Raw genomic sequence first — 17,830 nt, 5'->3', positions numbered from 1 at the left:
CATAGCTTGTCTCCCGAATGTTTGTCAATAAATAATTTATATATATATAAATTGGTATGGTTTTGAAAATTGCATGAATTCACAAAGCATAATCTGATCAAGTAAATAATATAAATATTATTAATGCAATTTGCGAAACCATTCCAAATTGATATATTTTAATTATTTATTGACAAACATTTGCGAGACGAGCTATGCTGTTCTCCAACAGCTCTTGTTGTATAAATGAACACATAGTAACTATGGGGGTTGCAGGAGCGGGGGGTATGAGTTGGCCCTCTGGACGACAGTTCTAGTTCTCCCTGGTCGGATGGTACAATGGTAACACACTTATCTTTCACATTGGCGGTGTTGTTTGATCCCCCAATTGGATGTGAAAAGGTATGGGGTCACCTGCCTGACCTTGTGGGTTATCCCTTAGTCTCCAGTTTCCTCACAGAGTAAGACCCCTTGCATGCTTCCATCTGGCCAACAAGCTTGATTAATATAAGTTGATATAAAGCATTTCGTAGTTTGTTGTAAAATTAATAATTATAATTCTCCCAATTTTTGGAGGAAAATTCCTCAATTTTTTATCGTAATCATCTGTTGTCCATATTTTCAAAATTGCTGTTAGTCTACAATTTATAATAAGAGTAGTTTAAAATAGGCAGATTTAAGGTAATACATAATGTAAATTGTCAGAGAAAAATCTGTGTATTGTCAAAGGGCTATTTATATATCTAAGTCTTAAAAGTTTGACAATTTTTCACAAAATTCTAAAAAAAATTAAGTTTACAAAATATAGCCTTTATGATATATTCAAAGGGAGATAACTTTATACACAAAAAAACTATGTAAAACCAGAATGAAATAATTCAGGAGATACATTGACATGCCATAAAATGTGTTTACACAAATCAGACGTGCTGAATCCTAGATGATCTGTAAGATCAGGCATTTAACACCCTTGTACCCAACAAAAAAGGTTTTCTATAGACAGGAACAAGTATTTATAGTAGTGAATCCATGTTTCCTTAAACCTGGAAGAGAAATATTTTAGTGTTATACTGACATAGAAGTAAAATAAAACAAAAATGTTTACAATTCACATAGATTAAAATATAAAGCAACACTTGATTGAGTGATGAAAGTAGAATCACTTGATATTTGATTACATGCAGAAAAATATATTTTATGTTGACACCTTGTGTTTTTCCCATAATATATAAGCAGTTAGATGGACTGTGACATGGAGGGTTTATACTCATCTGTATTAGTACATTCTTGTAACAGTAACATCAACTCTGTCATAATAATACAAATTGCATTTCCTCCCATTTGTTGTCCTAGATATGAGTCTGGACATGGATTCTAATATCTTTGGAAATCAATCTGAAGATTCTCTCAGTTGTCAAGGATATAAAGAAGATATTTCAAACAGTAGCCATAGCAATAAAGAAGTAGAATCTGAGGAAAGTCGGGGAGTGAGCCAACAGGAAGTGATGAGTGATACAAACATGGACATACATAGTGGTCAGTTAGATAACACTAATACAGGAGTAGTCAAGGAGGATGAGGATCAATCTGTAGTGGACTCTGAAAGTGAAAAGGAAAGTGAAAGTGAAAGTAGCTCTTCTGAAGGTTCTGATTCAGCAACAGCTGTACAAAGTGAAAGTAGACCAAAACGAAAGCGGAAAAAGGCAAAGGCGGTTGATGAAACAAAAGAGGAAGAGACTTCACCTCCTATAAAGTAAGTGACAAGTGTTTTTTGTATTGCTCGTAAAATTAAAGACAAGTTTGTTCATGTTCATAAAATACATATACATGTACCTGTTATCAAATGTCAATTTTAGCTTATAACTATATAGGGTTTGTTTGTGTAACCCTTAACTAACTTGGCTATGTGGGAATTGTAACAAAAAGACTTTAACTCTCCAGTATTTGTTCAAATATTATATATAGAACATATTCAGGTGATGCCATTAACCTCTTTTTAATGGTCATTCAACTTTTGTAGACATGTGATGGAAATGACTAGGGACTGATAAAGAGAAGGGCTGTTCCAGTAAAATATCTACCCCACCCCAGGACTCTGGGTTTTGTTAAGGGGTACTACCCATATAATTTATTTTATAAATTACAAAGAGGTAATAGGAAGGAAATCCAACCATGGATAGATGTGATTTATTTTGGAAAAGCCCTAATGCAACATGTACAATGCATATATATATATACATTTACTGGTGATGTGCCTGTGTCTCCAGGGTAGTACTGATGAGTTTGTATGAGGAGCGACAATTGCTGAAGAAAATTAACAATGTGGCAGATGGAGTTGAGCTTGCACCAGAACTGAAGAGACTGCGACGCAAGCTTATAGTCAGACAGGTACTGACAATAGTAACCCGTGTAAAACAAGCTTATAGTCAGACAGGTACTGACAATAGTAACCCGTGTAAAACAAGCTTATAGTCAGACAGGTACTGACAATAGTAACCCGTGTAAAACAAGCTTATAGTCAGACAGGTACTGGCAATAGAAACCCGCGGAAAACAAGCTTATAGTCAGACAGGTACTGACAATAGTAACCCGCGGAAAACAAGCTTATAGTCAGACAGGTACTGACAATAGTAACCCGCGGAAAACAAGCTTATAGTCAGACAGGTACTGACAATAGTAACTCGCGGAAAACAAGCTTATAGTCAGACAGGTACTGACAATAGAAACCCGCGGAAAACAAGCTTATAGTCAGACAGGTACTGACAATAGAAACCCATGGATACCAAGCTTAAAGCTGACACTTGTAAGAAATCTAGAGAAATATTGTAACAACTTTGAATTATCTGGTAGATCGACATTGATATGTTGCCTGTCATTTCCAATTTCTCCTCATTTTAGGCAATTAGACTAGTAACAATGTAAGGAATGAGAATTATTGAGATGGATTATCATAGATTGTTTGAATTGACATTAAGTCAGAAATGTGTTTTTTATTGCAGCTGAAGCGTGAAAGAGGTGTGCCTATATTTGATATTGACATGGAGATGAATAGACTAGCTCGAACATGCTGGGGTGGAGACTGGGAGGTAAATATAGAGAGATGTATTTCATGCTTTTCTGTATCATATGTAGGAGATGATACATATTTAATGTACACACAATATTGTCACTTTATCATGATGACAGTGTATTGAAAAGACTAACAAATCACTTAAGGTTATTGTATGTGCTGATGTTTTTTTTACAAAACCAGTTGTCCTTTTGAAACAGTGAATCAATTTATTACATAATACAGTAAAACACGTTTAGTACGAACACGCTTATAGCGATTTTATGGATATTGCGAACTGATCCCGATTCCCCAGCTTTTCTCCCTCTTACTTCTATGTAATTCTGTATTTATATTGCGAATTTCACATAGCGAAATATTGTCTATAACGAACCAATTTAGCGGTCCCGTCGGTTGAAATTCCATGTTATTTTAACACTATAGTACGAACCTTTCTCCGAGGTCGGAGTAATGCCCTGGTGATCACGACGGTGTTTTCGATAGGCACCCGAGGGCACGTTTCAGGGTTATATATTTGTTCGGCTATTGAATGAATCGGTGAGTTATGTTTTCGATGACCTCTGAATAAAGTGAGTTGTTTTGTCGATGTTTATGTCAAATTGTTAATCCATTCTTAGATGTCTTATTAGTGTGTACACAGTACATGTATGTTTCGCAATGGCTTTATCATCGATTGAGAGCTAGTGAAAACGAGACTTCCGGGGTTAAGGTCACCGCGACCGATTTCGTCAGTATTGATGCAGATGTTGTAAAAGACGTTATGAACGTTTTGGACAGTGACGACGAGGAGAAAATAGAGACAGAGGAGGAACATTCCGTAATCAGTGGTGCTACGGTGATTGCTTATTTACACGAGATAAGCCATTTTTTGGAGTCCCAAAATGATATGTCAGAGGTTTTTAGTACTTTGTACACACTTGCCTCACATGAAAAGTTTCGGCAGAAAATTATAACTGACTTAAAATAATTGAATCGCTTTTAATTTGTACATGCTTGTAATTTTATTTTCATATTTTCATACAGCGAAGTTTTTAGGAAAAAACAATAAAATTTGTAATACACGTAATACGAACTATCGATATAACGAACTGATTCAGTTGGTCCCCTGGAATTCGTTATAACCGTGTTTTACTGTACAGTAAAACCTCACTTACTGGAACCCACAGTCCTCAGATACCCCGTTTTTGTCCTTATATATATTCCTTTCAAATCAACCCCAGATATCTTGAACAGCTATTGCTTAATTACACTTTATTCCGCGAACTAAGGTTTGTCCTCTTCATAGTATTAATCTTACCTATTTGTTGAACAAGTGGTCACTCCCAAAATATTTTGAAAAATTTCATCACACTTCACTCCTGAAAAAATTCAAAATCTGTTTTTGGTGTTGACAGGAACAAAAAGATCTGAACCAGCATGGTTTGGCACCACACAGACTACGACCAGGGGATGTCAGGATACTGGACAGATTCCAGGTAATAACAGCTTTCTGTGGACAGTGCTACTGATTACGGACATTGAGGTGTATACAGGTACATTGTACAAGGTTCAGATGAAGATCTGGACATTTCATATAATATACAGATACAGTATACTAGGTATTCAGGTAAATACCCTTGAAGATATTTAGTATCCCACCACCCCCATCATCCCGATAGTGATCACAATGTCTGTTAATCCAAATATTTCTCATGTTTTATTGGTCTTTTAACAATTTGATATTTGCTGACAAACATCAGAACTCCTGCCATAGTGAAATCGGAGGGAAAAACCGACCCGCTCTCAGGTCGACACTTAAGTGTATGTTTTCAACTATTCAGTACTGTCGTGTGGATAGAAAACACGCATTTATCAAAACAGCAATCTTCATTATTTGACATACCTGACCATAAAGTCCACTAATTTTATAATCCAACTCAGAGTTTCCAAACATTTGTCGGCCATATTTGTATTGACTGCGTTCATGTGATCTGACAAAGATTTTGCGTGACTAAGTTTCCTGTGAGACTTTAATCACGTGATTCACATTACAAATATGTATGTGTGTATGATCAGGTATGTTGAAAAATGATCATTGTTTCAATGTATGTGTGTTTTCTATCCACATGGCAGTATTGAAATAGTTGGAAACATACAATGAAGTGCCGACTCGAGGGCAGGTTGGCCTTTTCCCCCATTTTCACTATGGCAGGAGTTCTGATGTAAGTTGGCCCATATTGTATTTTTAAAAAGGCTGATAAATCATCAGAAATCTGCAGATTACGTGTCCATCTGAAATTTCACAGTTCCTAAGGCCAAGGTCAAGGTCGGCTGTTACTAAACACAGAAGTACACCTGAATATGCTGTCAAATGATGTAAATCCTGTACAGAAGGCCATGCATACTCTCAGAAACGTCACATAGGGTTTCTGTTACACTGTAATATGCAGATGTGTGATAGGGTTTTAAAAGTTCTGAAGGTACAGGTCACTTTTATTCAGTTACAGTGGACGCTGTTCAAGGTTAAAGGGTCAAAGGTCACACCTGGGAAATGAAAATATTTCTGTGCAAGACTCTGCATGAACCCTCAATCCATCTATTTTTCACTATAGTTTCATATGTCAAAATAATGTATATGTTGTAATAAGAATAATGCACTAATTCTGAATCTGTGAAACACTGATCAAGCTGAGGTTTAATGATGGACAAATTAGAGGGCCCTCTTTGATTTGTCAGTAATCTAGTTTCAATACATAAGACTGATATAAAATTCATTGTTTGATAGATCATGTGATTATTTTTAGCTCACCTGGACCGAAGGTCCGGTGAGCTTATATCATTGTGCAGCGTCCGTCGTCCGTCCATCGTCCGTCAACATTTGCTTCAAATCGCTACTAGTCAAAAAGTTCTTATTGGATTTTGACCAAATTTGGCCAGAAACATCCTTGGCAGAAGGGGAACAGATTTTGCATAAATGGTAACTCTGACCCCTGAGGGGCCAAAGGGGCAGGGCCCAATAGGGAAAATAGAGGTAATTCCTTTAAATCGCTACTAGTCATAAAGTTTTGAATGGATTTGAACCATATTTGGTCAGAAACATCCTTGGCGCAAGGGGAACAGATTTTGCATAAATGGTGACTCTGACCCCAAAGGGGCCAAAGGGGCGGGGCCCAATAGGGGAAATAGAGGTAATTCCTTTGAATCCCTACTAGTCATCAAGTTATGAATGGATTTGAACCCAATTTGGTCAGAAACATCCTTGGGGGAAGGGGAACAGATTTTGCATAAATGGTGGCTCGACCCTGGAGGGGCCAAAGGGGCAGGCCCAATAGGGGAAAAAGAGGTAATTCCTTTAAATCGCTACTGGTCATAAAGTTATGAATGAATTTGAACCCAATTTGGTCAGAAACATCCATGGGGGAAGGGGAACAGATTTTGCCTAAATGGTGACTCTGACCCCAAAGAGGCCAAAGGGGCGGGGCCCAATAGGGGAAATAGAGGTAATTCCTTTAAATCGCTACTAGTCATAAAGAGATGAATGCATGTTCTAAAAGCAATTCTTGAAGTCTTTCAGACCTTAGAGAGAATGGACTTCATTAATCTTTAAAGCAGTTCGGATTCCCACACTATAACCATATATAGCATTGTTAGAGATTTACAAAAAAAACAAATTGAATATGAACATTATTTTGATATTCGGTCTTATCCAACCAGGTGAGCGATACAGGCCCAATGGGCCTCTTGTTCAAAGTTACACTGTACATCAGTACATTTATAGGTATATAGATTAATGGAATATGACACATGGGCACTTACTTATTGATAAAGTAATGTTCCCTCACAGACTACAGTCCAAGGGCGTCAAGCATGGCAGCAGCAACAACCATCTTTTCTCAACCGCCTGGTGGGTACAGAGGATGACCAGCTACAGTGCATCAGTAGTCCATATACTGCCAGGTGGGTACAAAGGACAGATACAGTGTATCAGTAGTCTGTATACTGACAGGTGGGTACAGAGGACAGATACAGTGTGTCAGTAGTCTGTATACTGACAGGTGGGTAGAGAGGACAGATACAGTGTATCAGTAGTCTGTATACTGACAGGTGGGTACAGAGGACAGATACAGTGTGTCAGTAGTCTGTATACTGACAGGTGGGTACAGAGGACAGATACAGTGTATCAGTAGTCTGTATACTGACAGGTGGGTACAGAGAACAGATACAGTGTGTCAGTAGTCTGTATACTGACAGGTGGGTACAGAGGACAGATACAGTGTGTCAGTAGTCTGTATACTGACAGGTGGGTACAGAGGACAGATACAGTGTATCAGTAGTCTGTATACTGACAGGTGGGTACATAGGACAGATACAGTGTGTCAGTAGTCTATATACTGACAGGTGGGTACAGAGGACAGATACAGTGTGTCAGTAGTCTGTATACTGACAGGTGGGTACAGAGGACAGATACAGTGTGTCGGTAGTCTGTATACTGACAGGTGGGTACAGAGGACAGATACAGTGTATCAGTAGTCTGTATACTGACAGGTGGGTACAGAGGACAGATACAGTATATCAGTAGTCTGTATACTGACAGGTGGGTACAGAGGACAGATACAGTGTATCAGTAGTCTGTATACTGACAGGTGGGTACAGAGGACAGATACAGTGTGTCAGTAGTCCATATACTGACAGGTGGGTACAGAGGACAGATACAGTATGTCAATAGTCTGTATACTGACAGGTGGGTACAGAGGACAGATACAGTGTATCAGTAGTCTGTATACTGACAGGTGGGTACAGAGGACAGATACAGTATGTCAATAGTCTGTATACTGACAGGTGGGTACAGAGGACAGATACAGTGTGTTAGTAGTCTGTATACTGACAGGTGGGTACAGAGGACAGATACAGTGTATCAGTAGTCTGTATACTGACAGGTGGGTACAGAGGACAGATACAGTGTGTCAGTAGTCTGTATACTGACAGGTGGGTAGAGAGGACAGATACAGTGTATCAGTAGTCTGTATACTGACAGGTGGGTACAGAGGACAGATACACCATGTCAGTAGTCTGTATACTGACAGGTGGGTACAGAGGACAGATACAGTGTGTCAGTAGTCTGTATACTGACAGGTGGGTACAAAGGACAGATACAGCATGTCGGTAGTCTGTATACTGACAGGTGGATACAGAGGACAGATACAGTGTGTCAGTAGTCTGTATACTGCCAGGTGGGTACAGAGGACAGATACAGTGTATCAATAGTCTGTATACTGACAGGTGGGTACAGAGGACAGATACAGTGTATCAGTAGTCTGTATACTGACAGGTGGATACAGAGGACAGATACAGTGTGTCAGTAGTCTGTATACTGACAGGTGCGTACAGAGGACAGATACAGTATGTCAGTAGTCTGTATACTGACAGGTGGATACAGAGGACAGATACAGTATGTCGGTTGTCTGTATACTGACAGGTGGGTACAGAGGACAGATACAGTGTATCAGTAGTCTGTATACTGACAGGTGGGTACAGAGGACAGATACAGTGTGTCAGTAGTCTGTATACTGACAGGTGGGTACATAGGACAGATACAGTGTGTCAGTAGTCTGTATACTGACAGGTGGGTACAGAGGACAGATACAGTGTATCAGTAGTCTGTATACTGACAGGTGGGTACAGAGGACAGATACAGTGTATCAGTAGTCTGTATACTGACAGGTGGGTACAGAGGACAGATACAGTGTGTCAGTAGTCTGTATACTGACAGGTGGGTACAGAGGACAGATACAGTGTGTCAGTAGTCTGTATACTGACAGGTGGGTACAGAGGACAGATACAGTGTGTCAGTAGCCTGTATACTGACAGGTGGGTACAGAGGACAGATACAGTGTGTCAGTAGTCTGTATACTGACAGGTGGGTACAGAGGACAGATACAGTGTATCAGTAGTCTGTATACTGACAGGTGGGTACAGAGGACAGATACAGTGTATCAGTAGTCTGTATACTGACAGGTGGGTACAGAGGACAGATACACCATGTCAGTAGTCTGTATACTGACAGGTGGATACAGAGGACAGATACAGTGTATCAGTAGTCTGTATACTGACAGGTGGGTACAGAGGACAGATACAGTTTGTCAGTAGTCTGTATACTGACAGGTGGATACAGAGGACAGATACAGTATGTCGGTTGTCTGTATACTGACAGGTGGGTACAGAGGACAGATACACCATGTCGGTAGTCTGTATACTGACAGGTGGGTACAGAGGACAGATACACCATGTCGGTAGTCTGTATACTGACAGGTGGGTACAGAGGACAGATACACCATGTCGGTAGTCTGTATACTGACAGGTGGGTACAGAGGACAGATACACCATGTCAGTAGTCTGTATACTGACAGGTGGGTACAGAGGACAGATACAGTGTGTCAGTAGTCTGTATACTGACAGGTGGGTACAAAGGACAGATACAGCATGTCTGTAGTCTGTATACTGACAGGTGGATACAGAGGACAGATACAGTGTGTCAGTAGTCTGTATACTGCCAGGTGGGTACAGAGGACAGATACAGTGTATCAATAGTCTGTATACTGACAGGTGGGTACAGAGGACAGATACAGTGTATCAGTAGTCTGTATACTGACAGGTGGGTACAGAGGACAGATACAGTATGTCAGTAGTCTGTATACTGACAGGTGGGTACAGAGGACAGATACAGTGTATCAGTAGTCTGTATACTGACAGGTGGGTACAGAGGACAGATACAGTGTGTCAGTAGTCTGTATACTGACAGGTGGATACAGAGGACAGATACAGTATGTCGGTTGTCTGTATACTGACAGGTGGGTACAGAGGACAGATACACCATGTCGGTAGTCTGTATACTGACAGGTGGGTACAGAGGACAGATACACCATGTCGGTAGTCTGTATACTGACAGGTGGGTACAGAGGACAGATACAGTGTATCAGTAGTCTGTATACTGACAGGTGGGTACAGAGGACAGATACAGTGTGTCAGTAGTCTGTATACTGACAGGTGGGTACATAGGACAGATACAGTGTGTCAGTAGTCTGTATACTGACAGGTGGGTACAGAGGACAGATACAGTGTATCAGTAGTCTGTATACTGACAGGTGGGTACAGAGGACAGATACAGTGTATCAGTAGTCTGTATACTGACAGGTGGGTACAAAGGACAGATACAGTGTGTCAGTAGTCTGTATACTGACAGGTGGGTACAGAGGACAGATACAGTGTATCAGTAGTCTGTATACTGACAGGTGGGTACAGAGGACAGATACAGTGTATCAGTAGTCTGTATACTGACAGGTGGGTACAGAGGACAGATACAGTATGTCAGTACTACCAGGTAGATGTTATCTCAACAGCTGACTACTTAGATCAGACAGGGATTTTCATCCATATTTATGTCATTAACTTTTTCCAGAACCCAGTGTAACATGAAATTTAGTTATATCATCAATTGGTATATTTTGGTTGTGGTTACATTTTGGTTTGTTTTGCCCCCTGGCATGAAAGCATAGAATTAGCACACAAAATTATGACGTCAGTATTAAAATGCCAAATGTTAATTTTTTGGACTAGGTAATTAGATTTTATTTCCGTGAACACAACGGTAATTTTGATTGGTCTGTTTGCATAAAATGTGCCATTTCATCATTCTTCACTAAAGGTATGGTTCCTTAATTTGTTTAAATAATCTGTGAATTGCCATGCCTTCAAAAGCAACTGTTACATGACAATTGGCGATCCTGAGGTAATATTACATTTCATCTCCTTCTAAGATGGCAAATTCGGGATTGTTACATGAATGTTGTAATGCTCCAAAATTTGACAAAGGGTTAAGAGAAACGCCAAATTTAGACACACAAAAATAAAATCTCCCCATTTTGACAAAAAAAACCCAAAGATTTTCCAACCCCAACATATTCCAATTTACAGTAAGGATATAGACAATCTTCAATTAATTTGCACTTTGTTCAGTTTCATCAGAAAACTGTTATTTGATTTGGTGGCGACTACCTTTAAATACCTGGTTACTAGATTCTACTATGATACTATGATTCAGATAAATTGAACCGTTCTCACTTTTGTAATAATTCTTTGAAAGTTGAAGTAGGCTATTTATTTTGTATAAATTCTGTTTGAATCTTAATAAGTACTAATTATGCCTATCTTCATTTAACTTGACCAACACCAGAAGAGTAAAAGTTCCTGATTTTAATCACTTTCATTTTACAGAATTCTCAAGCCATTCATCCGCCGTGACTATGAATCTCAACCCCTCAAGATGAGACTACTGGAGGAAATTAAAGCATACCCACACAGGTAGGCAAACATTCTGCCTGCTTGTTGCAATCTTTATCAAAAGTAGGCAAACATTCTGCCTGCTTTTTGCAATCTTTATCAAAAGTAGGCAAACATTCTGCCTGCTTGTTGGAATCTTTATTAAAAGTAGGCAAACATTCTGCCTGCTTGTTGGAATCTTTATTAAAAGTAGGCAAACATTCTGCTTGTCTGAAACAAACTTCACTACAGGTAGGCAAATATTTTAAGTGTCTGCAGTTAACATCCTCGATATACTAGATATATATTGTATATCTTTTCACAGACATGACAAGACATGGAAGCCTGCCCCACCTCCCTCTATAGACTATTGCTATGTGAGACCCCAACATATTCCCTCTGTCAATACTCTTTGTCGAGAATTCTTCTGGCCAGGCATTGACTGTAAGTACCCGGTGCCTTTGTTTTGTAAAGTAAAAGTCATTTGGTTTTAAGATATACATTTGTACTAGTAAAAGCTGTGATTACCGACATCCTTTCAAAGGGAAGTAACTATGTAATATAATGACCTTGTTGTCTAGTGCTTGTTGATGTCAGCTGTACAGTCAAACCTGTCATATGTGACCTTCCAAGGGAGGTAATAAAACATGGGATGGAAAAATATGGTCACATATAAGAGGGAGTCACTTAATTCAGGTGAACATTAGAACAAATTTCACTGTATTTTGTTTGATGTATACAATTGCAGAAGTGGGAAAATATAAAAATAAGATTGTAAAATTTCTGCTGAACCTGACTATCATATGTTGAATTTGATTTAGTGTCATCTGTCTCTTTCTGCAGAGGAATTATGTCACATGGGAAGTTATAACCTACTAATGATTTCTCTTGTCCACAGTGTCTGAGTGTTTACAGTATCCAGATTTCAGCTGTGTTGTGTTGTTCAGGTAAGCAAAATTGAATTGATTTCATTCAAATTTTGCTTCATATGATGCAGAATCTTTAAAACTTTAAAAGAAATTTCTGCAAATTTTGCACTCTTCTGGTACAGATTTTATGAAGCAGTTTTGTAATTGAAGTCTTAACCTGTTAAAGTGTGTTGTTTTATTTAAGGTACTGTACTAATTGTATACCTAAAACAGGTCTGTAACTATTTATGTCAATATTGAGACTAATTGGAAAAGAATAAGGCCGAAGGGGTTGTTTTGAACTTTGACAGTTGACCATTGTAATCGCTATATGTAGGTTCATGCTGTTAATAGGACGCTTAACAAAAACAAACCAAACCAAAACAAATCAAAGGTTCATCATTGTTCCTGGTTGTGCAGATTGAATTTTGAGACTGATTGGAAAACAAGATGGTCAACAGATGACCATGGTTCTCCTTGGATTTTTTTTCAGATTTCATATATATATCTCTTGTATTAAAATAAATATACATGTTAATTTTCCATTTGTGTTGTTACAACATTTGTAAAGAAGAGGAAAGACTGTATCATCATAAAAAAAAATAAACAAAAAAAAATTCATTCCAACTCAACAACGATTAAGCAGCACATGTAATTTTAAAATAATCAGTTGAAGTAATTGCATTCCAAAAAGATAACATTGCAACCTCCTCTGTCAGCTTTAGAGGTAGGTTGTAATGGATTACCATTCATGGAATTGGTTCTGCTCACAGAATATTTAAGTGATAGGTATATCAGCAGAGCCATATACACTTCCTTTCCATACACTTTATTTTTAGCCCACCATCATCAGATGGTGGACTGTTCAAATCGCCCTGCGTCGTGGTCCGTGGTCCGTGGTCCGTCCGTCCCTCCGTCCGTAAACAATTCTTGTTATCGCTATTTCTGAGAAAGTACTGAAGGGATCTTTCTCAAATTTCATATGAAGGTTCCCCTTGGTGCCTAGTTATGCATATTGCGTTTTGAGACCAATCGGATAACAACATGGCCGACAGGCAGCCATCTTGGATTTTGACAATTGAAGTTTGTTATCACTATTTCTGAGAAAGTGTTCAAGGGATATTTCTCAAATTTCATATGTACGTTTCCGTTGGTGCCTAGTTATGCATTTTGCATTTTGAGACCAATCTGAAAATAACATGGCCGACAGGCAGCCATCTTGGATTTTGACAATTGAAGTTTGTTATCGCTATTTCTGAGAAAGTACTGAAGGGATCTTTCTCAAATTTTATATGGAGGTTCCCCTTGGTGCCTCGTTATGCTAATTGCATTTTGAGATCAATTGGAAAACAACATGGCCGACAGACCGCCATCTTGGATTTTGACAATTGAAGTTTGTTATCTCTATTTCTCAAAGTCCTGAAAACAACCTGGCAAACAAATAGCCATTATCATTAAATCTCAAATTTCTTATATAGCTAGGATTCCCTTGTTTGAAAAGTACTGGAGGGATGTCTCAATTTGCATAGATTAGTAAAATGAAGGGAAAAGTAGAGAAAAGATCAATCTGACATGGAACCTATGAAGATCATTCAATGATGGGCGCCAAGATCCCTCTGGGATCTCTTGTCTAAATTTCTTTTGAACTATTAATAGAATTAATAAAATCTGGCTCTCCAAAATAAACTGTTATCATTTGTTTTCAGACATCTGTTCCTCTGATAGCAATGCATATTACGGGAGAATTGTTTTGAGAATCCATTTTTCTGTTAAATTGTTTTACAGGAAAATTGTGATTGGATTTGCATTCATGGTGCCTGATGTAAAGTACAATGAAGCGTATATATCATTTCTCTTTACCCACCCCGAGTGGAGACGGGCTGGCATTGCCAAATTTATGCTTTATCATCTCATACAGGTGAGATATGTCTTATTTTTGTTTTACTTCTGAATGTAAAATTATTAATTTTCCATTGTTTGTATGCAGAATGCAGCTTTCTGATTGGTTGACATTCGTTTTTCATACATCTATGGCAGAAAAAAAACGAAAATGGCATGAAAAATGTGACATCACAATACGGCAATTGACATTGCGTATTGATTTGTAAAAAATAATCTAGTATAAGTTCAGTTTTCACAAAAATGCAAGGACCAAAATTGGAGATCCTTGATTAATGTCAGTAGGAATAAAAAGAATAGCAAAAAAGTATGTGAAAATTGTAGAATTGCTTGATCATGGGAGCACAGTAATTGTCAATAATTTGGATGCAGCTTAAAGTGAGTTCACCTCCAATGAAATTCTCTGGTAATTGGGCAACCATCCTTGGTCAACCAAAATCTTTTATTCAAAGACGAAACATTTCCCTTTGAATAGGATAAGAAGAACTTGTATGTATTTACATTATCAAAATTGAAGCCATGTATATGGGGATTTGTCATCGCAATTTAGAACAGTTATTACTGCTTATCATTCCCAGTGTCTGTGGAAAAGGAATTATCTGTTTTCAATAGAAACAGTTATGAAAAAACTTATGTTTGATCAAGTTAAAAAGAAGGCAAAAGAATAATCTGTTTATTTAAGGAAACAGTTATCAATTAAACTTAAAATTTGACATATTGTAAAACACTCGAAGTTATCATGAACACATTCTTATTAATATTATTTTATAAGTTTCGAGTGTTATGAATATATTCTATTGAATGTAATATTTCAGGATTTCTCATGATTTGCTTTCAATTTCTTTTGTGTTAAAGCACATATTTTCTCTGGATATTTTGTATAAAAATCATTTCCTGTTACAGACATGTCTGGGTAAGGATGTCAACCTACATGTGTCTGCCACCAACTCAGCCATGTTACTCTACCAACATTATGGATTCAAACCTGAGGAGTTTATACTGGACTTTTATGATAAATATTACCCTGAAGATTCAAGGGAGTGTAAACATGCCTTCTACCTTAGACTGAGGAGATAGTAGAGACTCAGACACGTAGTAAACTACCTCACACACAGGGGGTACGGTATGTATTAGAGGGTGATACCCCACTACATAGACCTCACACACAGGGGGTACAGTATGTATTAGAGGGCGATACCCCACTGCATAGACCTCACACACAGGGGGTACAGTATGTATTAGAGGGCGATACCCCACTGCATAGACCTCACACACAGGGGGTACAGTATGTATTAGAGGGCGATACCCCACTGCATAGACCTCACACACAGGGGGTACAGTATGTATTAGAGGGCGATACCCCACTACATAGACCTCACACACAGGGGGTACAGTATGTATTAGAGGGCGATACCCCACTGCATAGACCTCACACACAGGGGGTACAGTATGTATTAGAGGGCGATACCCCACTGCATAGACCTCACACACAGGGGGTACAGTATGTATTAGAGGGCGATTCCCCACTACATAGACCTCACACACAGGGGGTACAGTATGTATTAGAGGGTGATGACCTCACACACAGGGGTACAGTATGTGTTAGAGGGCGATACCCCACAACATAGACCTCACACACAGGGGGTACAGTATGTATTAGAGGGTGATACCCCACTACATAGACCTCACACACAGGGGGTACAGTATGTATTAGAGGGTGATGACCTCACACACAGGGGTACAGTATGTATTAGAGGGTGATGACCCCACTACATAGACCTCACACACAGGGGGTACAGTATGTATTAGAGGGTGATACCCCACTAGATAGACCTCACACACAGGGGGTACAGTATGTATTAGAGGGTGATGACCTCACACACAGGGGGTACAGTATGTATTAGAGGGCGATACCCCACTACATAGACCTCACACACAGGGGGTACAGTATGTATTAGAGGGTGATGCCCCACTACATAATCCTCACACACTACATAGACCTCACACACAGGGGGTACAGTATGTATTAGGGCGATACCCCACTACATAGACCTCACACACAGGAAGTACAGTATGTGTTAGAGGGTGATGACCTCACACACAGGAGGAACAGTATGTATTAGAGGGTGATACCCCACTACACAGACCTCACACACAGGAGGTACAGTATGTATTAGAAGGTGATGACCCCACTACACAGACCTCACACACAGGGGGTACAGTATGTATTAGAGGGTGAAACCCCACTACATAGACCTCACACACAGGGGGTACAGTATGTATTAGAGGGCGATACCCCACTACATAGACCTCACACACAGGGGGTACAGTATGTATTAGAGAGCGATACCCCACAATATAGACCTCACACACAGGGGGTACAGTATGTATTAGAGGGTGACACCCCACTACATAGACCTCACACACTACATAGACCTCACACACACAGGGGGTACAGTATGTATTAGAAGGTGCTGACCTCACACACAGGGGGTACAGTATGTGTTAGAGGGTGATACATCACTACATAGACCTCACACACAGGGGGTACAGTATGTATTAGAGGGTGATACCCTACCACATAGACCTCACACACAGGGGGTACAGTATGTATTAGAGGGTGAAACCCCACTACATAGACCTCACACACAGGGGGTACAGTATGTATTAGAGGGTGATGACCTCACACACAGGGGTACAGTATGTATTAGAGGGTGATGACCCCACTACATAGACCTCACACACAGGGGGTACAGTATGTATTAGAGGGTGATGCCCCACTACATAGACCTCACACATTACATAGACCTCACACACAGGGGGTACAGTATGTATTAGGGCGATACCCCACTACATAGACCTCACACACAGGGGGTACAGTATGTATTAGAGGGCGATACCCCACTACATAGACCTCACACACAGGGGGTACAGTATGTATTAGAGGGTGATGACCTCACACACAGGGGTACAGTATGTATTAGAGGGTGATGACCCCACTACATAGACCTCACACACAGGGGGTACAGTATGTATTAGAGGGTGATGACCTCACACACAGGGGGTACAGTATGTATTAGAGGGCGATACCCCACTACATAGACCTCACACACAGGGGGTACAGTATGTATTAGAGGGTGATGCCCCACTACATAGACCTCACAGACTACATAGACCTCACACACAGGGGGGAACAGTATGTATTAGGGCGATACCCCACTACATAGACCTCACACACAGGGGGTACAGTATGTATTAGAGGGTGATGACCTCACACACAGGGGTACAGTATGTATTAGAGGGTGATACCCCACTACACAGACCTCACACACAGGAGGTACAGTATGTATTAGAAGGTGATGACCCCACTACATCGACCTCACACACAGGGGGTACAGTATGTATTAGAGGGTGATACCCCACTACACAGACCTCACACACAGGGGGTACAGTATGTATTAGAGGCTGATGACCTCACACACAGGGGGTACAGTATGTATTAGAGGGCGATACCCCACTACATAGACCTCACACACAGGGGGTACAGTATGTATTAGAGGGTGATGACCTCACACACAGGGGGTACAGTATGTATTAGCGGGCGATACATCACTACATAGACCTCACACACTGGAACAAAAGGAATGTATTATTTTTGCGGTAATTACACATTTGTAGT

At 39.7% G+C, this 17,830-nt stretch overlaps 1 protein-coding gene and 1 long non-coding RNA gene across 52 annotated transcripts in view; one reads left to right on the top strand and one right to left on the bottom strand.

The window, feature by feature from the left end:
• The window catches only part of LOC117325578 (cysteine-rich protein 2-binding protein-like), a 27,892-nt gene extending 11,142 nt beyond the window's left edge, over nt 1-16,750 (top strand). Inside the window, exons 9-19 of one of the 2 annotated variants that reach the window (XR_004532288.1) lie at nt 1,333-1,732; nt 2,247-2,367; nt 2,979-3,065; nt 4,444-4,524; nt 6,873-6,985; nt 11,300-11,386; nt 11,670-11,788; nt 12,243-12,291; nt 14,038-14,170; nt 15,055-16,112; nt 16,623-16,750. Coding sequence is in view for 1 of the 2 variants with exons in the window: in XM_033881911.1 (XP_033737802.1) it covers nt 1,333-1,732; nt 2,247-2,367; nt 2,979-3,065; nt 4,444-4,524; nt 6,873-6,985; nt 11,300-11,386; nt 11,670-11,788; nt 12,243-12,291; nt 14,038-14,170; nt 15,055-15,228 (1,364 nt within the window). In the remaining variant the exon portion in view is untranslated. Of the gene's footprint in view, nt 1-1,332; nt 1,733-2,246; nt 2,368-2,978; nt 3,066-4,443; nt 4,525-6,872; nt 6,986-11,299; nt 11,387-11,669; nt 11,789-12,242; nt 12,292-14,037; nt 14,171-15,054; nt 16,474-16,622 lie in introns of those variants that run through there. The other variant, XM_033881911.1, reaches the window with a different exon arrangement.
• On the bottom strand, nt 15,483-17,830 carry LOC117325579. Of its 50 annotated transcripts, none has more exons than XR_004532331.1 (10): nt 17,774-17,822; nt 17,625-17,678; nt 17,530-17,583; nt 17,381-17,421; nt 16,631-17,309; nt 16,570-16,587; nt 16,354-16,461; nt 16,152-16,244; nt 15,782-16,079; nt 15,676-15,728 (listed from the first exon to the last, which is right to left on the bottom strand). It is a non-coding gene; the product is annotated as an uncharacterized LOC117325579 (long non-coding RNA). The 50 variants fall into 50 exon arrangements; XR_004532311.1 differs by lacking the exon at nt 17,774-17,822 and having other exon boundaries at nt 16,631-16,833; nt 16,888-16,941; nt 17,012-17,309; nt 17,530-17,647; XR_004532302.1 differs by having other exon boundaries at nt 17,530-17,678; nt 17,774-17,830.

Source organism: Pecten maximus, chromosome 4, assembly GCF_902652985.1.
Source record: "Pecten maximus chromosome 4, xPecMax1.1, whole genome shotgun sequence".
In the NCBI taxonomy this organism is placed as follows: Eukaryota; Metazoa; Mollusca; class Bivalvia; order Pectinida; family Pectinidae; genus Pecten; species Pecten maximus.
This window is presented reverse-complemented; position numbering and strand designations above follow the sequence as displayed.